General features: G+C 37.5%; 1 protein-coding gene across 1 annotated transcript in view; it reads left to right on the top strand.

Moving 5' to 3' along the window:
• LOC119506926 (calcium-binding protein 39-like) overlaps nt 1–17275 on the top strand; it is a 108203-nt gene extending 90928 nt beyond the window's left edge. The window contains exons 5-6 of the mRNA XM_037799933.1: nt 3980–4212; nt 17157–17275. Of these exons, the coding sequence (XP_037655861.1) occupies nt 3980–4212; nt 17157–17275 (352 nt within the window). The remainder of the gene's footprint in view (nt 1–3979; nt 4213–17156) is intronic.
• The last annotated feature ends 5514 nt before the right edge of the window (nt 17276–22789 follow it).

Genomic DNA, 22789 nt, shown 5'->3' with positions numbered 1-22789 from the left:
AGAAAAAACAGGAATTCCTTATATATCTGAATGTATTCTTAACTTTTAGAAGTTGTCGTCTCAGAGCATGGCATTTCCACTGTTAGGAGCAAACTACTGGGATGGAATAGCAAATGTCCTCACCCGAGAAGTATTTTTAAAAATGATATCTTGGTTCTCAGGAATAAATCATCAGTCAGTGCATCACAGATGGTACCAATAAACTTCACCAAATGAAAGGAAAAAGAGAACTAATTATACCCAAAAGATGGAGGGGAAACTTTTTATAGATTGTCTCAGTTTGGAAATCGAGCTAAGAAATGAGAAAATACTGTCTAGAGATCATTTAGCTTTTTGTATAAGCCAAAAAGTGTCTCATTAGGCTCTTGTATTAGGAATGTCTGAGTTTCAGATTCAGTAGTTTCATCATATGCCTACTTTGTGAAAAATGTTATGCTAGGCCCTCTTCAGAGATTGTGGTGGAGGTGGGGGAAGGTAACACAATAAATAATACATGGACACCTTGTGGAGATGGTGTAGGGGAGGAAAGGAAGGAAGGCACATACTCCCAGCAATTCAGTTGTTTGTAATGAGGCAAAGAAAACGGAATTATAACTTACTGCAATGTAACATAATAATGAAAAAAATGATAAAGTGGAGTTACAGACAAGCTGTTGTAGGAGTGTGGGAAGGAGAGAATAGTCTTGAATGATGAGTAATTAGGAAAGACTTAAAAGGAGTAGGTGTTTTTTAAAAATTTTTATAATTGTGATAAAATACACATAACAAACTTACCATTTTGTCCATTTTTAAGTGCACAATTCATTTGCATTAGGCATGTTCACAGTGTTGCACAGTCATCACCCCAGATGGAGACCCCAAGCTCTTTAGGTGGCCACTCCCCATTCCCCCTTCCCCCAGCCTCTGCCGGCCACGCCTCTGCTTTCTGTCTCTATGGATTTCTCTATTCTGAATATTTCATATAAATGGGATCATACCATATGGGACCTTTACCAACACTTATTTTCCCTTTTTTTCCTCCCTCCCTCCCTTCCTTCCTTCTTCTGTCCTTTTTTGGATATTAGCCATCCTAATGGGTATGAAGTGATATCTCCTTGTGGTTTTGAATTGCATTTCTCTAAAGACTAATGACATAGAGCATCATTTCTTGTGCCTATTCTCCATTAGTGTATATTTGCAGAAATAAGTATTCACATCCTTTGCCCATTTTAAAATTGGGTTGTTTGCCTTTTTTTTCGCTGCTGAGTTGTAAGGGCTATTTATATATTCTGGATATTAAAACTTTATCAGATACATGAATTGCAAATATTTTCTTCCATTGTATGGGTTGTCTTTTTACTCTCTTGATAGTATCCTTTGATGCACAAAAGTTGAGCTTTAGCATCATATTTAAGAGATCATTGCCAAATCCATGGTCGTGAATATTTGCCCTTATATATTCTTTTAAGAGTTTTATGATTTTAGCTCTTATATTTAGGTGGCTGGTCCATTCTGAATTAAGATTTGCATGTAGTTTGAGGTTAGGGTCCAACTTCATTTTTTTTCATGTGGATCTTCAGTTATCCCAGCAAAATTTGTGGAAGAGACTGTTCTTACCCAAGGAGGTGGCATTTGGGCTAAGCCTTGAAAGATGAGTGAGTGCAAGTCTTAGAGATGAAGAAGTAAGGAAAAAGGCATTATTCTGACTTGAGGAAATGGTATACTCCAAGGACTGGAGGCATAGTTTACTTGGGGAATGTGATTGGAAATTGATTTGGAAAGTTAGGCATAGGCCCAAATTATGAATGTCTATAAATATCTTACTAATAAGCCTGGATTTTAATTATCTCTCACTTAGGTTCTTTCACTAGGCCAACGTCTTTGTTTATACTCTGTATTCTGTCAGTAAATAATGTTTTTCTCCTAAATATTTCAGAAGAAAATCTCTGTTTACAAAATCGTAATACCCCACCTTATAACTCTTCTCTATTTGCTATTAAGATGATTTTTTAATTTTTCTAAGAGACATTGCTAACATATACTATAAATTGGTTTTCTCTATATTCTATAAAGAATCATGTCTATCTGAAAATACTAGCATTTGATTAATACCAGTTACTCAGGAAAAACTCAATAATATTTGTGAATATTATTTATCATAAAACAGGATAGCACTCTGGTTTAATAAATTTTCTCAAACGTCCTTATTTGCTATTTCCCTTACTGTATTTGTAAAGTTAATATTGCAAAGGAATTTATTTCCCCCCTATTTCAAAGACATTGTAAGAAAGTACTTTTTCAACAATTGAGGCATTTAAAATTGTGTTTTTAAAAAATGGTCTTTGGACTAAAACAGTAAAAACAAACATTATATTCAATTAAAATGTTGAATGATACAATATTTTCAAAAACTTGGCAAGATTTTTTTTTACCCTATATTCTTTTTACTTCCCATCTTTTATAATCATATCTTCCTTTGTTCTTTTCTTCCACTATTTACCATGCAATTGTCCACTGTATCATTTCAACACACAACTTGTCTTCCTTGGGCTAAACATTGTACTTTTTTCTTGAAATCTTATTAGACATTTGAATGTCTAATACGCCCAGATTTAGTTTGATGTGAAATTTGACATTTGAGAGGTTCTTGTTAAATTAGAAAGGGAACAGACCTAGTATGCCAGCCCTGAGTTATTTTCTATAGAAACATTGTATTTTTCTAGTGTGGTTCTTGCTGTGAGCCATGATTCCATTTCATGATTTCGATGAGTCAACCAATCCACAGCTATTTGTCAATCCTCTGTTGTATGCAAATCATTCATATCTCTGGGCCCTATTTTTCCCAAAACTTCACATGGGTATCTTTTACTGCCTAGGAGACATCTGTACTTAGATAGCAGGCATCTCAAAGTTAAGGTGGTCAGAAACAAACTTGATTTCTTCACTAACGTGCTACTCTCCTGGTTTATTCATCTGAATCAATGGTGCAACCACCACCTGATTATTCAAGATGAATACCTGGGCATCATTCCTGAACTCTCAGTTTCCCTCACCCTGACTTCATCCCCTACACTACCCCAGCTCTGATACCAGCAAGTTCATTGACTTTTTCTGCACACACTATCACATTCTGTCCCCTGCCCTCTCGTTTCTGTACCACCACCTCTGTCCACCTCTGTCCACCCCTGTCCACCCTTGTCCACCGCTGTCCAAGCCACCATCATCTCTGGCTGGACTTCTGCCCCTCTTCATACCTGGTCTTTTTGCTTCCATTCTAGCTCCCCAGCCTGTTCCTTCTACCTTAACCATGGATTCTCCACGAGTAGTCAGAGTGAACTTTTTAAAACATAAACTAAGCTATACAAATGTCTTGCTTAACAGTCTCCAGTAGCTTCCCATCACTCTCAAAAACCAAACTCCTCACCTTGGCTTACAAAGCCTTACGTAATCTAGCCCCTGCCCTTCTCTCCACTCTGGCTTCCCTTGCCCACCACTCACTCCTCTTCCTCACATTCCAACCACACTGGCCTCGTTTCTCTTCCTCTAGGTCACCAAGCTTGTTCTTGCCTTGGGGGCCTTTGCACAGTTGGTCCCCTTTGCCCGGAAGGCTTTGTTCCTTCCCTGACCACTCAGTTGAAAGTAGCCCCCCCAGTCTTAACTCTACAGTCTTGCCTATTCTTTTGTCTTCAGTTTTCATAGCACTTCTCAGTAAATGAAACTACTGACTTCTCCCCCCATCAGATACACAGTCACCGAAAAGTAAATGCCAAGAAGGCAGTGACCTTGTCATGTTTACTTCTGTATTCCCAGCATCTGGAATAGTGCAGGCACATAGTAGATATTCCATGAGTATTTAATGAACAAAGTTTGAATGAACTTGGACTAATGGTATCTCTGCTTCCATTAACAGCAGTAGTGAAATGGTTCTTTTGATATCATTAATATTGGTAAGATGCCAATGAGATAACACAGTGCTCTATTACTCTTATTTACGCTTTAGGTATGAAGCCCCACAGATTGCCTTACGTTGTGGGATTATGTTGAGAGAATGTATTCGACATGAACCACTTGCCAAAATCATCCTCTTTTCTAATCAATTCAGAGATTTCTTTAAGTATGTGGAGTTGTCAACGTTTGATATTGCTTCAGATGCCTTTGCAACATTTAAGGTAAATAATAATTCTTCTTCTTCCACCTATCCCCCCCCCGCCCCCCCCTCCCCGAATCAGCTAGGTTATTTAGTTTCAGCATTCACTTTAAAGTCAATTGGCCTTTGGAGAGGCAATTTATTTTAAAAAGAAAAAGTTCTATTCCTAAGGCCTGAACATAGCCAACCATGTATGATGTGGATCATTAAGAGGCATCAGTAAAGAGAATGTAATCTATTAGGCCAACCTGTCACATTGTGCATTGTGGAAAATACAAATCAAAATACTTGTGAGCACAAATGGTATGAATTTCATTGTATGTGGTTAAGTGAAAAAGGAACATGTAGTATAACATGTTACCATTTATGTTAAAAACAATTTAAAGGGTGTAAGCTGCTGTGTAAATTGTATACGCACTGGAAACCTCTGGAAGGATATTTAAGAAACAATTACAATGGTTACCTCGGGAAAGGAACTGAGTAGTGGAAGGAGAGGGAGAAATGCATCTTTGAATGTAAAGGACATCAAATCATTTTATCAGTGTAATTTTTAAATTCTCAAATTGGGAAACACAATTCTAATAAATTATATTGCTTTTTAGTAACCATCTGTATTTTTTACAAATTTATTATCTACTTTATTATTATGTAGGAAATGAATTTCACTTAATTGTTTTTCTAGTCCTATGGTTGTTTTACTTTTTATTATAGAAACATATATGCAACCTAAAATTCCCCTTTTAAACCACAAATATATAATTCAGTTGTGTTAATTACATTTACAATGTTGTGCTACCATCAGCTCCCTCATTGTTGAAAATTTTCCATCACCCCAAACAGAAACTGTATACCAATTAAGTATTAACTCCCCATTCTCTACCCCCACCCTGGCCCTCTGATAACCTGTATTCTAGTTTCTGGCTCTATGAATTTGCTTATTGTAATTATGTCAATTCTGTGAGATCATATAATATTTGTCCTTTTGTGTCTGGCCTATTTTATTCAATGTGCTGTCTTCAAGGTTCATCCATGTTGTGGCATGTATCAGAACTCCATTCCTTTTTACGGATGAATAATAGTCGAGTCTACGTATATACCTCATTTTGTTTAACCATTCACCTGTTGATAGACACTTGGGTTGCCTCCATCTTTTGGCAATTGTGAATAATGCCGCTATGAACATCAATGTGAAAATATATGCTCAAGTCCCTGCTTTCAATTCTTTGGAGTATATATCTAGAATGGTATTGCTAGATCAAATGGAATTCTAGACTTAACTTTCTGAGGACTTGCCAGACTGTTTTCCACTGCGTTTGCACCATTTTACATCACCACCAACAATGAATGAGTGTTCCTATTTCTCCACATCCTTGCCAACGTTTATTTTCCATTGTTTTAATAGTAGCCATTCCAGTGGGTGTGAAATAGTATCATTGCAGTTTGGTTTCCATTTCCCTAATGGCTAATGATGTAGAGCATCATTTCATATGCTTGTTGGCTGTTTGTATATCTTCTTTGAAGAAATGTATATTCAGGTCTTTTGCCCATTTTTAAATTGTGTTGTTTGTCTCTTTGTGGTTGAGTTGTAAGTTTCTTAATATTTTTTCCCATTGAATAGGTTGTCTTTTCACTTTCATGATCAAGTCCTTTGATGCACAAATTTTTAAATTTTGATGAAGCTCTATTTATCTGTTTTTCCTTTTGTTGCTCATGACTTTGGTGTTAAGTTTAAGAAACCATTGCCTAATACAAAGTCCTGAAGATGCTTCCTATATTTTCTTCTAGAAGTTTTATAGCTTACATTCTTTTATTTAGGTCTCTGATCCATTTTGAGTTAGTTTTTGTGTATGGTATAAAGTCAGGTTTGACCTTCATTCTTTTTGCCGTAGATATCCACTTTTCCCAGCACCAGTTGTTGAAGAAACTATTCTTTCCCCATTGAGCAGACTCCACACCCTTGTCAAAAATCAATTGGCCATAGGTGTGAAGGTTTATTTCTGAACTCTTAATTCCATTTGTATGTCTGTCCTTTTTGCTGGTACTGTTTGGTAATAACTTTTAAGATCAGGAAATGTGAGTCCTCTATCTTTCTTCTTTTTCAAGATGACTTTGTCTGTTTGGGGCCCCTTACCCTTCCATATAAATTTGATGATTGGCTTTTCTATATCTTCAAAGAAGGCTGTTGGAATTTTGATTGGAATTGCATTGAATCTGTAAACTAATTTGAGTAGTATTAGCATCTTAACAATATTTAGTCTTCCAATCCATGAACATGGAATGTCCTTGCATTTATTTAGCACTTCTTTAATATCTTATAACAGTGTTTTGTAGTTTTCCATGTATAAGTCTTTCACATTTAACATCCTTGGTTAAATTTATTCCTAGGTATTTGATTCTTCTAGTTGGTACTGCAGATGGATTTTTTCCTTGATTTCTTCTTCAGATTGTTCATTACCATTTTGCATATTGATCTTGTACCCCACCACTTTGCTGATTTCATTCACTAGTTCTAGTAACTTTGTTGTGGATTTTCTGCATCAGTTGAGATGATCATGTGTTTTTTATCCTTTATTCTGTTAATGTGGTGTATAACATTAATTGATTTTCTTATATTGAATCACCCTGGCGTACCTGGATAAATCCCACTTGATCATGGTGTATAATTCTTTTAATGTGCTGTTGGATTCGATTTGCTAGTATCTTGTTGAGGATTTTTGCATCGATATTCATAAGAGATGTAGGTCTGTAATTTTCTTTTCTTGTGGTAATTCTTTCTGGCTTTGGTGTGAGGGTGATGTTGGCTTCATAAAATGAGTTAGGGAGTTTCTCTCCTCTTCAATTTTTTTTGGAAGAGTTTGAGTATCATTGGTATTAATTCTTCTTGGAATGTTTGATAAGATTCCTCTGTGAAACTATCTGGTCCTGGGCTTCTGTTTGTTGGGTGATATTTGATTACTGATTCAATCTCTTTATTAGTTATTGGTTTACTGAGATCTTTAATTCCTTCCTGAGGCAGTATAGGCAATTTGTGTGTCTAGGAATTTGTCCATTTCATCTAGGTTTCTAAGTTTTTGGCATACAGTTGTTCATAGTATCCTCTTATAGTCCTTTTTACTTCTATGGGAGCAGTTGTAATGTCCCCCTTTCCATTTCTGATTTTAGTTATTTGTGTCCTCTCTTTTTCTTTGTCATTCTACGTAAAGGTTTTTTATATTTTATTGATCTTTTCAAAGGACCAGCTTTTGTTTTTCTTGATTCTCGCTATATTTTTTTAATTCTCTATGTCATTTATCTCCATTCTAATCTTTGTTATTTCTTTCCTTCTGCTCCCTTTGGGTTTAGTTTGCTCTTCTTTTTCTAGATCCTCAAGTTGTGGAGTTAGGTCTCCAATTTGAGGTGGTTTTTTTTTTTTTGTTTGTTTGTTTGTTTGTTTTTTTTTGGAGTAATGAGATATTTCTTTTTTAATTAAGCATATAGAGCTATAAGTTTCCTTCTCAGCAGTGCCTTGACTAAGCTTTGTTATGTTGTGTTTTCATTTTCATTTGCCTCAAGATATTCCTAAGTTCCTTTGTGTTTTCTTCTTTAACCCATTGGTTGAGTTCATTATTTAATTTCCACATATTTTGGTGTTTTCCATTTTTTCCTCAGTTTTTGATTTCTAGCTTCATTCCTTTGTGGTAGGAGAAGATACATTATATAATTTAAATATTTTTTAATTTATTGAGACTTGTTTTGTGACCTAACATATGGTCTATACTGCAGAATGATCCATGTGCACAAGAGAAGAATGTGTATTCTACTGCGATTGGTTGAAGGCTTTTATTTGTCTGTTAGGTCTAGTTGATTTAGAGTATCTTTTAAGTTTCCTATTTCCTTATTGACCTTCTTTCTAGATGTTCCGTTTCTTATCGAAAGTGGTGTAATGAAGCCTTCTACTATTAATGTAGAACTGTCTATTTTTCCCTTCAAATATGTCAATATTTGCTTCATGTATTTTGGGGCTCTGCCATTAAATGCAAGTATATTTATAATTGTTATGCTAAATTGACCCTTTTGTCAGTATATCATGACCTTCTTTGTCCCTCATCATAGTTTTTGGCTTATTTTATTTGGTATTAGCGTAGCTACCCCAGATTTTTTTGGTTACTATTTACATGGTATATATTTTTTCATCCTTTTATTTTCAACCTACTTGTGTCTTTGAATTTAAAGTGAGTCTCTTGTAGACAACATATTGTTGGGGCATGCTTTTTTTTTTTAATTTTTATTGAGATTGTTCACATACCATACAATTATCCAAAGATTCAAAGTGTACAATCAGTTGCCCCTGGTATCCTCATACAGCTGTGCATCCATCACCACACTTAATTTTTGTTCAATTTTTAGAAACTTTTCATTACTCCAGACAAGAAATTAAGTGAAAGATGAAAAAAGAAAAGGAAACTCGAATCCTCCCATATCCCTAACCAACCCCCCTCAATTGTTGACTCATAGTATTGGTATAGTACATTTGTTACTGTTTATGAAAGAACATTTAAATCCTACTAACTGTAGTATATAGTTTGCAATAGGTATATATTTTTTCCCTATATGCCCCTCTATTATTAACTTCTAATAGTATTGTCATACATTTGTTCTGGTTCATGGAAGAGATTTCTAATATTTGTACGGTTAATCATGGACATTGCCCACCGTAAGAATCAGTTTTATACATTCCCATCTTTTGACCTCCAACTTTCTTTCTGGTGACAAATATGACTCTGAACTTCCCCTTTCCACCACTTTCACGCACCATTCAGCACTGTTAGTTATTCTCACATCTTGCTACTGACACCTCTGTTCATTTCCAAACATTTAAGTTCATGCTAGTTGAACATTCTGCTCATACTAAGCAACCACTCCTCATTCTTTAGCCTTGTCCTATATCTTGGTAACTTATATTTCATGTCTATGAGTTTACATATTATAATTAGTTCCTATCAGTGAGATCCTACAATATTTGTCCCTATGTGTCTGGCTTATTTCACTCAGTATATTGCCCTCGAGGTTTCTTCATCAATCCATTTTTTTTTTTAGATGGTTTTGTTCACATGTCATACATTCCATCCTAAGTAAACCATCGATGGTTCTCTGTATGGTCACATATTTATGTGTTCACCACCTTCATCACTATCTATTTAAGGGTATCTACATTTCTTCCACAAGGCAGGAAGGAGAGTCAAAGAAGGTAGAGAGGCAAAAGAAAAAGAAAAAAGAAAAAAGAAAGAGGAAAAAAAATAACTGCTAGGAGGCAGCAAAAGGAAAGATAACCTTAAATCAAACAGCACCACCAACATCAAGTGTCTAACATGCCTCCCCTATCCCCCCTCTTATCTGCATTCACCTTGGTATATCACCTTTGTTACATTAAAGGAAGCATAATACAATGATTCTATTAGTTACAGTCTCTAGTTTATGCTGATTGCATCCTTTCCCAATGCCTCCCCATTTTTAACACCTTGCAAGGTTGACATTTGCTTGTTCTCCCTCGTAAAAGAATGTATTTGTACATTTTATCACAATTGTTGAACACTCTAGATTTCACCGGGTTACACAGTGCCAGTCTTTATCTTTCCTCCTTTCTTCTGGTGTCTCATGTGCTCCCAACCTTCCTATCTCAACCATATAAATAGTTATCTTTGTTCAGTGTACTTACATTGTTGTGCTACCATTTCCCAAAATTGTGTTCCAAACCATGCACTCCTGTCTTCTCCTATCACTCTGTAGTACTTCCTTTAGTATTTCCTGTAGGGCAGGTGTCTTCTTCACAAAGTTTCTCATTGTCTGTTTGTCAGAAAATATTTTGAGCTCTCCCTCACATTTGAAGGACAGCTTTGCTGGATATAGGATTCTTGGTTGGCAGTTTTTCTCTTTCAGTATCTTAAATATATCACACCACTTCCTTCTTGCCTCCATGGTTTCTGCTGAGAGATGTGCACATAGTCTTACTAAGCTTCCTTTGTATTTGATGGATTGCTTTTCTCTTGCTGCTTTCAGGATTCTCTCTTTGTCTTTGACGTTAGATAATCTGATTATTAAGTGTCTTGGCATAGGCCTATTCAGATCTATTCTGTTTGGAGTACGCTGCACTTCTTGAATCTGTAATTCTATGTCTTTCATAAGAGATGGGAAATTTTCATTGATTATTTCCTCTATTATTGCTTCTGCCCCTTTTCCCTTCTATTCTCCTTCTGGGACACCAATGATACATACATTCTTGTACTTTATTTCATCCTTAAGTTCCCAGAGACGTTGCTCATATTTTTTCATTCTTTTCTCCATCTGCTCCTTTGCGTGTAGGCTTTCAGGTGTTTTGTTCTCCAGTTCCTGAGTGTTTTCTTCTGCCTCTTGAGATCTGCTGTTGTATGTTTCCATTGTGTCTTTCATCTCTTGTGTTGTGTCTTTCATTTCCATAGATTGTGCTAGTTGTTTTTTTGAACTTTCGATATCTGCCTTATGTATACCCAGTGTTTTCTTTATAGTCTTTATCTCTTGCCAAATCTTCTCTAAACTTTTTGAATTGATTTAGCATTAGTTGTTTAAATTTAAAATGAAGTGTACGTTTGTTCCTTTGACTGGGCCATAACTTCATTTTTCTTAGTGTAGGTTGTAGTTTTCTGTTGTCTGGGCATCTGACCTCCTAGGCGACCCCAATCAGGTTTTCCCAGATGAGAACAGGCTCAGGTCACAGAAGGAGGAAATATTCAGTATCTGGTTTCCCTGATGGTTTTTCTTAGAGGATTGACACACCTGTGCTTTTCTGCCCGGCAGGTGCACCTGTCAGCCTGTCACTGGCTGGTGTAAGGGAGTGTGGCCCGTGGCTCTCCTCCTCCAGGCTTTGAGGTCTGGTTCCAGTAAGGCAAGCAGTAGAGCTGGGCCCCTCCCTTTCCTCTTGGGAAGCTATGCCCCCTCCAGAGAAGTCATCTGAATATCAATAAGTTCTTTGTTTCTCTGACTCTGCTGATCAAGTGTTTTGATTTTAAAATGGCTGAGGCTTTTACTGCAAAGCGCTGCAGGCTCAAAATGGCTGAGGCTTTCTCCACAGAGAGAGAAAGGGACAGAAAGCTCCCAGATTCACCCATCAGCCAGAGATAGCACCCGATCCTCTGGGCTCCCCATCCTGAGACAGATATGTCCCCTGACTCTCCCAAGGTCAGTTGTCACCAAAAGCCTCTGTCTGCTTTTTGGGGATTCGCTGTCTGTATTGAGCAGTTAACATTAAAACCCCAGTTGCAGCTGGGCTGAGGTACACTAGCTTATTTGGAGAGTTCTGCTCTCTAGCACTGCGAGACTTCCATGAGGGAGGAGGCTCTTGGCTCTTGGCCCTCGACGTGGGTCCGTAGTTTTTACTTACAAATTTTATGCTGCGATCTCGGGCATTCCTCCCAATTCAGGTTGGTGGATGATGAGTGGACAGTCACATTTGTCTCCCCACAGTTATTCCAGGTTATTTACTAGTATTTTGGTCATTTATGAATTGTTTCAGGGGGTACTAACAGTCTTCCACTCCTCTCTATGCCGCCATCTTAGCTCCTCCAGGGCATGCTTTTTTACTCTATTCTGCCAATCTGCTTTTTGACTGGAAAGTTTAACCCCTTTATACTTCAAGTAGCTAGGGATAATGTACTACTTTCTTCTGCCAAATGGCTATTTGGTCTTTTTAAGTATTATACCTTTTTTGACCCTCCATTTTTCCATTAATACTTACATTCATATTTATTTGATAGTTTGTATTGTGACCCTTTGTATTGTTCCGGCTCCTCTCTCAGCTCCTGTGCATTCTTCAAAATGTTGCTTTGGGGACATTTTGTCCTCTGTTAGCTTCTCTGGAGCAAACTCTAGGCTAGCATCTCTGAAGCATTAGCAAAAGTCTGCTTTCAACAGCCATCTCCAAAATGTCACTGTCAGCTGCTCTGAGGTCCTTCTGTTTGTGAGCTCTTTTATAGGACTCCAGTGATTAAATCAAGACCACCCTCAATGGGTGGGGTCCATATCTCCATGGAAATAATCCAATAAAACATTTTACCCACTGTTGATTGAGTCACACCTCCATGGAGACACTCAATCAAAGGACTCCAATCTAATCAACACTAATATCTCGGGCCCCACAAGATTGCATTAAAGAACATGGCATTTTGGGGGACATAAAACATCCAAACTGGCACAGCTTTGTTTGCTTTTCTCATGTGTTTTTTTGTGCATGTGTGCTCCTCAGCCTGAATCATTTAAATTGTCTTGCTTCCAAGTTCACTGATTCTTTCTTCTGCCAGCTCTAATATGCTGTATGTTCCTTTTTTATAATTTCCATCTCTTTATTGATATTCTCGTATTGTTCCTTCATTGTTTACCCCTTATCTTTTAATTCTTCTTCCATGCTTTCCTTTATCTCCTTGAGCATTTTGTGGATCATTTTTTAAAAATCTTTACCTGTTGAAAATCGGATCTTCTTCACTGATAATGATGGGATGGGCCATCATTTCCCATTTCTTTATTCGTCTTGTAATGTTTTGTTGTATACTGTACATTTTAATATTTTGAAGTGTTAGCCATTTGTTTTAGTCTCTGAGCTGTCTGTTCCTTAAGTTTGTATCAAGCTAGTGATAGGACAGAGATTTCTTTTAGTGCTAGATGCTATCAAAAACAAACCAACCAATGCAAAAATACACCTTTTACCATCTTTGTAAATTGGGTCTGCTTTGGCTGGTGCTCTTCCTTAGAATTTAGCTCTCTTATCGAAAAGATCAGCCCAAGGCAAATGCAGAGTCCATTGTCTTCTCTGTCTCATCTGAGCCTTGGTGGAGCCTGACTCTTGTTCTGGGATTGTGCTTGCTCATGGCCCTATGGATTCTCCTGTTTACAGGAATTCAAATGCCCTCTCTATTCCCTACCCTTTCTCCCCCTCATGGGTGCTCTACTGTATGACTTACAGTGGGCAATCCGTTGCCCCAGCTCACTTTGACTTAATTGTTTCTTACACTGTTTTAGCTGTTTCTGCCTGCAGGGCAAGTTTTGGGAGGTGAGCCAGAGATGAGTTTCCTGGTTCAGTCTTTCATGCAGCCACACAATAGATTGACATCTGCTTTCAGGCACGTAGGAGTTACTCTGCTCTCTCTGGAACAGGGCCAGTGACCCACAATGGGAGCACAAACTGGCTCACACCATGCTGGGGAGGGGTTGAGGATGGGTACAGTAAGGGCAACAGGAGCTTCTGCTATTGTTTTAAAAGATGCATTTTGTTGATTTGCAACTTGCTCAGTTACTGCAACCCTTTAACTGGTTTTCACTGTTGAGAAAGCTGGCTCTGCCAGTTTTTTTTGCTAGTTGTTCAAAGATTCTTTTGGGGAGCAGCACCCTGTAGCATCTTCTATGGCTATCTTGATCAACCTGAAGTTCTCCTCTAACTTAATTTTAAGGGCCCCCAGGATTGTTAAAACAATCAAAAAGATATTCTGAGAGTGTAACAGAAAATATAGTAGCTTGTTTTAAAATAAAAATAGCACAACTTATGCATCCAATGAGTGATATAACCTTCAAAATTTCTAATTTAGTAAACCATTCACTTATTCTTAGGATTCTGCCATTATTTAAAGTATGTTTTGGATTTGGTATCAGTGTCTGCAGCATGTTTCTTTTTCATTGATGGCAAATCTTTATCCTTTGAGGGCAGATAAAATTTTTGGAAACTGAAAAACTATTTGACATCAAGATTAGTGGATATAGTAGGTGATCAAGTTAGTTCGAACCGTTTTATGGTAATAATTAATATAATAAAAATAATTTAAAATAAGTAAAATAGAGTCTAATTTTCTTCATTGTCTACCAGTTGACTCTGAAGCCCATTCTAGAAGAGGAATTCTAAAAATATTTTAGCATCATGGAAAAAACTGGTTTTTGAGTAGATTATGAAGTTCATGTTCGTTAAATACCTATTTCAACAGTATTGACTTAGTTCTTTTGCTAATATTAATATATATTAATCTTAATTGCTTTATAGACCCAGTTTGAAAGTTGCCTGTGACCTGAGTGATAACAAGTTCTATTTAAAACCCTTCCAGAGGTGGAGAAAGGGGGAAAGCAGTGATTTGCTGTGCTAAAACTAGGAGTTTGCCCTGCCTGTCCTGAGGAGACTCCCCAAATCTACTGAGAAGGCTGTTAGCTCGCATGACCCAAGACGTCTGAGAGAGTGACAGGGAGCAGATGGAGTCGATGTGTTGGTCAGAGATTAGAGTGGAGAGGAAGGGGCCAGGCCAAGGGACGGGTGGCGGGCTGGTCCCAGGGAGGCGAGGCTGGTGGCAGAGGGAGGGACTTGGTGTGACCGAGAAGGCCAGACAGCGATGAGTGGGCTCTGCCCTGAGCTCAGCCTTGTCGAGGGGCAGGCAAGGCTGGGCAGCTGCCTGGGACCCAGTCTGTAAAGGGAACCAAAACCTCTCCATGAGTAGAATGAAACGAGGAAAGTTGAATTGGCAGGAGCTCCTGTGAGAAGAAGTACTCTGAGGATGGTGGGAACATTTGGAAGCCACTTGGGGTGGAGTGGGGTGGTACATCCCAGGGCAGGCTTACGCAGCAGATGGTTGTTAAGCTGCCCACCGAGGAGGTAAGCCCAGTTAACTGTGGCGGTTTTGTTTGATTTAACAAATGGGTGCGGATTTGGGACCAGATCTGAACTGCCTGAGAGAATAGAGGGAAGGAGCTGCCATGCTGCCTTCCCGAAGTGCTTCAGCCATGCCTGAAATAAACGGGATGAGTCGAGTCTGGGTGTGAAGGGATGGAGGTCACCAGCCTGCTCAGGTTTTCCACGTCTCCATCCAGTACTGCCTGGCTCCTAGATTCTCCCTGAGGAGAACAGGGAGGAGAGAAAGAGCCGGTGCTGCCAAGTCTGGGCTAGACAGAAAAGGGCAAGGGAAAGAAAGGGAATGGAAGAAGGGGGGTTAAAGAGAGGGAGTATAAGGACAAAGACGTGGAGTAAGCTTAAGGAAAACTAGAGAGAACAGCAAAGAGCAAAGGGTTACAAAGGAGAAGAAAGGGCAGGGAGCAGACTCTGAGGAGAGCTGAGTGGTGATGGAGGGAAGGGAGCCAGGGAAATGTGCTCAGGGGCATGTTGTGGGATCCTGGAACCTTCTCTGTTTCTCAGGCCACTCCATATACACAATGTCATAAAAAATTGTTCGGTGGCTACAGATGAGCCACCAAAAGGGGCAAGTCTGGACCACATGGTGATATAAATATATGGAGAATAACATTTAATTCAGAGGCTGCTTCCATTTCTTTCTGGCAAAATGTCAGTACCTAAGCAACTAAGGAGTTTTCTAATAATAGATATTGTTGTTGCATTTTCCCCCCATTTCTATCAGATGGCTCTTTGCTGTCATGGAAACAAGTTAGTTACTCTTTAAAAAAAGAAAACATAAGTAAGACTTCACAAATAATTATAAACATAGAACAAATGCTAATGGAGGGAAAAAAGCAAGTACCTAATGAAGATGTATTTTGAAAATTTTCCCAAAGATTTTTCATTGTTTAATAGAATAAAATATACTTGATAGTAATTTCTTGTTATCATGTATTCATCCAATTTCATTTTCAACAATATTGAGTCACAAAATTAAATTATGGTGTTTTGATTTCTCCTAAGGTTATTTTGTATTGAACTTAAGTCAATTATTTGAAAATTTGAATAACCATAAAGAGCTTTCTAGTATGTACAATATTGGAAATACCCATTTTCAATATTTTACCAAAGTACTTTTGGTTAATTCAATGTAATAATGACCATAAGTCACTTTTTTTTTTTAAGTAACTGGATTCAAGTGGGTTTTTTTGTTTGTTTTGGGTTTGGGTTTGTTTTTGTTTTTAACCTCTTAGATTCACTTCTTTTTTGCACTCCAAGATGACTTTTGCCTAGTTTAACCATTAATGTTTTAACATTGTAAGTTTATGTTTTTGTCATGGTGTTTTCCACAAATAGTCCTTTCCAACCAAGATTCCTTACACTCACTATCTCTCTCATCCCTTCAAGAAGCTAATTAATAAAAGTGGTTTGATTTCCATCTCTGCCTGCCACCTAATTAGCTGTGTGTCTTTGAGCAAACTCAACCTGAGAGTTTCATTTAACTCATCTGTACAAGGAATACCTGCTTTGTAGAGTTGTTGTAAAGGTTAAAAATAACTTACGCAAAGTACCCAACCCGCTACAGGCGCTTAGAAAGCCATCAGTAAATGATGGCCACACTGGCTGCTTTTATTATCATGTCCCCGCAGCAAAGCGTGTCTGTGAAACTCCATGCAGAGTTTCTCCCAAACTGCAGAATTCTCTAAAAGCATCCATGTCAGATTTATTTTCAGCATAATACTTAGGCCAGGCAAAACTTAGCTCTGTCAAAACAGAATTGTTAGGAGATAGGAAGAAAGAGTACACCATTTCAAGTGCCTTTTTTAAATTTTGAATTCTTTGAAATTTGAAATTATTTTCCTTTGCAGTTTTCTGCTTTTTCCTTTTTGGGTATGATCCCAGCCAGTTTTTCTTTCTTTTTCTTTTTTCATTCAATTATACAATCTGTAATAATGTAGCAATCATATTTGTCTATGTATTATGCATGTATACATGAGTAGTTGTATGTGTGTGAGTATATATGCATATATATGGTATAATTCCTCCAGTTTTGTGCATACATTTGTTATGCACATAAATTTGAGGGTATATCTATGAACATATAATGTTACACATTCAAGTGTATGTGTGTAGGGAGGGGTATGAAAGCAGGATTTTCTGGCTGTATCCATCATATACATGCTGGAGGAATTATATCCTACCTTACTATTTTCTCCTATTATTGGATATTTAAATTATTTGAAGGTTTTTTTCTCCGTTGGAATTTGAAGATACTGCTACTAACAGAGCTCCCTCCTGATTCCTCGTTCCTTGGGATAGCACTGCTGTCTAACTAATGGAAAACCTTGGCAGGCAGCCCTCATGGCAGATTGCCCTCCACAGGGTCACGTGGCTATGCAGGGCCTGCAGGTCGCGGGAGCCCAGGCCCCCCAGAGTGCTCCCCCAGTGGGGACACAGGGGGGACCCAGGGGCAGCAACCCTACATCTGCCACAGCCCCTGAAGAGAGCCCCCTTCTAACCTGGGGGGTCCTACAAGGTGAGGGAAGGGTGGTGCCTTAGGAAAGATCGGGGACCCTGGGGATGCTGTGGCCCAGCATCTCTCTCTCAGGGGCCCCCTGATATTAGGGCCTAGTTTGACTCAGGATCCTGAACAGTCTGGGCGTGGAACCCTGTAGAGGGTTTTCCCGTTTTAAAATTCCAGTTCCAGATGGTATGGAGCAGCCACAGGAAAAGAGGTGCCTTGTTTCCACTGAGACATTCAGAGTCTATCATATGCAATGATAACTAACAGGAAATTAATAGGCAGTCTCTCTTTTTTTTTTTTTTTGAACTTGAAAATTATAGTACAAATGCTTTAAATATTTTGCCTTTTCTTTTTACTACTATAGAAATAAGTTATTTTTGCCAACGCTGCCACCACCTTTTTCTCTGTGAGGTTTATGTTGTGTATCTTCTGTGTGCTTTTAGGAAATTTTAATTAAATGTGTATTAAAGTATTTTATAAAATAAATAATTTACTTTGGAAAGCTTTAAAATTCTTGTTATGCTTTTAATTAAATTCTGCATAGCACATGGGCAGGCTGTTTGGCCTCTAAGCCCAGATAGAAGAGATTAGGTGAGGCTTGTTTCCTTTGAGCATTAAAGTGAATTAAGGATATAATTTAGGTGTGAGGTGAAGACAAATGTTCCTTCCTGTTTTTGTTCAGTTTCTGCAAGTTCATGTCTGAAATAAGATAGGGCCACTTGTCTTCAGCTGTGAAAGGGAAGCCCCTAACCTGAGAGTGTGATGGCACTGCTGAATGGACACGTTCCCTTCTGTGTCCCTAATGTCCTCAACACCACCCCTTTAAAAGCAGGCAAGAGAAAAAACAAAGGTTAAAATCCTCCGAAATCTTGTTAAATTAACTTGTGAGAAATGGTTTTAGGCCATTCAGAGTTATTTTTGAAACACTGTTAGTTCTCAATGACATTTTTGAAGATCGTTAACTTTATTTGACTATTTATTATTTGAAATCACAGTGTAGAATTATGGCTTGAAGAAATATCCTGTAAAGTCATCTCTCAGGTACCATTTGTTTCACCGCTTAAATTATTTCTATCATGAATCTAACAATAAGAATTTAAAACACTGGAGTTGTGGTTTTTTACTTTTAATTTTGAAATAATCTCAAACTTACAGGACAGTTGCAAAAACAATGCAAGGCCCATACAGAGAACTCCAACATATCCCTACCCAGATACCCAGATCCAGCAACTTTTAACATTTTTCCACATTTTCAGTATCATTGAATACATCCATCCATCCATCCATACATACATACATGCATACATACATATATCTGTTTTCTAAACATGTGAGAATAGGTTGTATACATCACACTCCCTGAACACTTAAAACTGCCATGCACGTTTCCTGAGAACAAGGATATTCACTTATGTAACCACCTTAAGTGCAGTTACCAAGAAATTTAACATTGCTTATAGGCTATATTCCATTTTTCCATATGTCCAAATAATGTCCTTTTGGGCATTTTCTTCTCCAATCTTAGATCCCATCTAGTATCATGTATTGCATTTAATTGTCATTATCTCTTTATTTTCTCTTCCTTTTTTTAAAATAGGGGAACATATGCACAACATAAATCTTCCCATCTCAACCGCTCCCAATCATACCTTTCAGGGAGATTAATCACATTCATGATTTGTAGTGCCCTCACCACCACCCATTACTAGAACTTTCCCTTCAAGCCAAACAGAAACCCTAACTGCATTAACTCATCATTGCCCTTGTACCCATCCCTTGTAACCTGTACTTTACTTTCTGTATCTATGAATTTGCATTTCTCTGTTACTTTCTTTTTGGTTACCATGGGGCTTAAATTTAACATCCTAAATCTATAACAATCTTGTTTGCTTGATACCAACTTAACTTCAAATTATACACATGCTATGCTCCTGTACCCCTCCATCCATAGTTCTTGGTACAAATTGCATGTTTATTCACTGTGAGTCTAAAACCACTGACTTATCAATACATTTTCTGCATTTGCCTTTTAGATCCTGTAGGAAGTGAAAAAGCAGAGTTACAAATCAAAAATACAGTAGTACTGATATTTATATTTACCCATGTCATTATCTTTACTGAGATCTTATTTCTTATGTGGCTTCGGTTAATGTCTATTCTCCTTTCCTTTCAACCAGCAGAACTCCCTTTAGCATTTCTTGTAGGGCCAGTCTAATGGTGACAAGGTGCCTCAGCTTTTATTTATTTGGAATGTCTTAATCCCTCCTTCATTTTTTTTTTTTTTTTTTTTTTTTTTTTTTTTTTTAGTCTTTAAACATTCTTGACATTTATTGCAAAATTGATATGTAGACAGTTTGGATAAAGTCTATGAAAATGCCTATTTCATTGCAGTTTCAGCAGTCCTAGGTACTGGCATTTAAAACATCTTTTATAATCTTTGCCTATATTGACAGGATTCAGATCAATGCATAATAAGTAGAAATCCTCTTAGCCAATTTCTACCCCCCACTCCCCACCCCCCGATTATTGGATTAATCTGACTCAACATTACCTTACCAAAGTACTGATGCTGTACTTGGCTAAATATTACTTGCCTACTACTCTGGGACACCTGTGAATTTCTCTGCCACAATTATGTCCTTTACCAAAATGTTCAGGCCAGGTAACTTCACACATTTCTTTAAAATAAATGAAATATTAAATAGTTGATTCAGAACATTCCTGCCAGTTCAGTAATTATTTTGGCAGAGGGACTAATGCTATTTCCCCACAATTCTTTTCTTCCTCCATTCTTAAGGGTAAACACCTGATTTTTTCTGTTCTAGTATAATAGCACCAGGGCACTTACATATTGAAATGCTTAGTACTTTACTTCATGTTTTTCATTTCTCCTTTACATTACAATGAAGGCATTGGGCCTTTATGAAATCACGTATATATGTAGGTTATTTATATATGTATTTCATTTTAAGATAGTTTGAGAGGAGGGATATGATTTTACAGGGTTATAAAGTGTTGCTAGGTCTGATACGGTTGAGAATCACAATCTTGGCTCTACTCTTTGAGGGCAGGAAATGTCTTATTTCTTATGGCACCCTGAACCAACTAGGTTCTCGATATTTAATTTTGCCTGTTGCAGTGTGTTTATGCCTACCCCAAAGACCTTATTTGTTCCTCCATTCTAGCAGTCTCAATTTTGATCCAGTATTTACCCACATGCAGGCAACTTGAGAAAATATGATCCATCTCAGTCAGAGCGGTCCCATTTCCTTTGCCAGCAATTATAAACAGGCAAATAATCCACTTCTGGTGGAGAGATGAGGGGAAGTCTGCTAGACAGCTTTGGGAAAAGTTTTTTACCCCTCATTTAAGAGACACACAAGGAACAAATGGTTTTCTTTCAATGGCCATTGCAGATCTACGCGTGACACTTGGAATCATGGTAGGTGTCTGTAATCATAGTATTATTAGCCAAAAAGAAAATGCTGAGGATTACAGGCTGAGAAAGATGGAAAGAATCTGGGGGTTCTTGTTATCACTGAACCCTCCATCAACCTATTCTAGAGCCAGTCAGCTTATGTGCTTGTTACATCAAATAGAGTTTTTTCTTATTGCCAGCAGCAAGTATCTTTACTGATCCTTACTCTGCACAAACAGTTGTGTTACAGAAGAGTATTTATATACACTGTGTAAAATTCTGGTCAGAATGCCATTAAGGGAAGCCATGAGTGATTCTCTCAGCCATCAACTCTTAATTCAAACAACTGGTATTAAGAGTTCCAGTCTTAGCTGTGTAGGACTCATGGGAGACTGCCAATTTATTTTATGTTAACAGTAAATGACACAGTACTGCTGTCCAGTAATGAAAAACAAGAATGAGAAAACATTTTTGGTGCTTTATTTCATCCTTTCATATCACCACTTGTCAGGTAAGTTAATTTGGAAATAAGGTTTCCAATCCCTAGCAAGGCCTGGCAATACAATACATTCTCTCTCTCTTTTTTTTTTTTCCAATGCATGAGGTGTACAAGTGGACTTAAGGAGTAAGCAAGGGAGAAGGCTGGAAATAAGGTTTATATGATAATTTATGAATCTAATTACACCCCCCCCATTTTGATAATTCTAGTACTCAATACATGAAATTGGTTTTCTTCAGTTCCTACAACTCACCTTTTCATAATTAGCCTTTCTTCCTTCTGCCCATTATCTACCACAATCCTTTATTCCTTATTTACTTTCCTCTTCCCATTCTTCTATACTTCTTTATCCACGGAAATTATCTTTTTTATAGGCAGTACAGAATTAAAATTATTCCCAGTTCAGAATGAATATGCAAGCCCTTTCACATCCTTGTAGTACTCCCTGAGAGCAGCCTTTTTTAGAAAGAATGTGCTGGACCGAAGTTTGCAATTAAACATAGACTTATTTACAATTTTATTTTATTTAACTTCATAAGTACCCGTATTTGTTCGAACTGGTCACATAAATCCAATCCATCTAAAAAGGAAATGTAAAGAGCTTCTAGCAGTGGTAGCACAGTTGGCAAGGCCTATCCGAAGATCTTTCATTAAAGTTTGCAAAAAATTGAAATGTAGTTAAACCATGAACTAGATGTTTTTATTCTTAAGACCATAAGAGATTTTCAAAATCACTTTGATTTTTAAAACCAAATATGAGTCACAGCAGGGAAGATCATTTAGCTGACTTCTGATAACTGTTACGCTATCACTGAATATAATTGATAATAAATGGTTAATGGCATAATGCAGACCTTGGGATAGAGACTCTTCAGGAGTAATGTAAGTACCACCTGTGCAGGAGTCACCTGGCTGTCCCCAGGGGAGTTATGTGCTAAAGACCTCCTCCATTGCTTACTCCTCACTGTGGTAATCAGGCCTGAGAGCTGAGAGGATGATGTTCAAACTTGTCCAAGGATTTTACAGGAAATTAGCAAAGGAGGTATTGTGAGGTACTAATATTTGAGACACAATCTAAATACTAAACATGATGATGAGATCTTGAGGACTTCAGCCTATTTATATTGTCTTCAATTTATTAAAGTTATTTTATATGTTTAGCCTTTTTCATAGGATAGTTGTAAGGATTAAATGAGATAAAGCATGTGACAGCCAAGTCCAGCGTCTGGGTATCCAGTAAACAATATCCCCTTCCTCCTCCTCTCCATCCTAAAAAAATGAAGTTAGTTCTTGAACTTTGGAAGTACTTTATAAATGAACAGAAATTGGTTTTTCTATCAGCATCCTTGTCAGCATGATTCTCAATTGCTCCCAAGAGGAACTTTTCTTTTGTAACACAATTCTTTATACTGTTTGAAGTACACATGAGGTTTCATTTTTGTTCAGTGTTTTCCTTACTTTTCATTGGGAAGAGTTATTTCTGAGGAATGAAACCCCAGAAGATATCCACAACAAAAACATGTTAAATGTTTTTTTGAAAATGATGATTCAAAGAAAGGCTTAAAAGATGTCTT

This window comes from Choloepus didactylus, chromosome 12, assembly GCF_015220235.1.
Source record: "Choloepus didactylus isolate mChoDid1 chromosome 12, mChoDid1.pri, whole genome shotgun sequence".
Lineage (NCBI taxonomy): Eukaryota > Metazoa > Chordata > Mammalia > Pilosa > Megalonychidae > Choloepus > Choloepus didactylus.
Note: the sequence above shows the minus strand (reverse complement) of the source record. Positions and strands in the feature narration are given on the sequence as shown.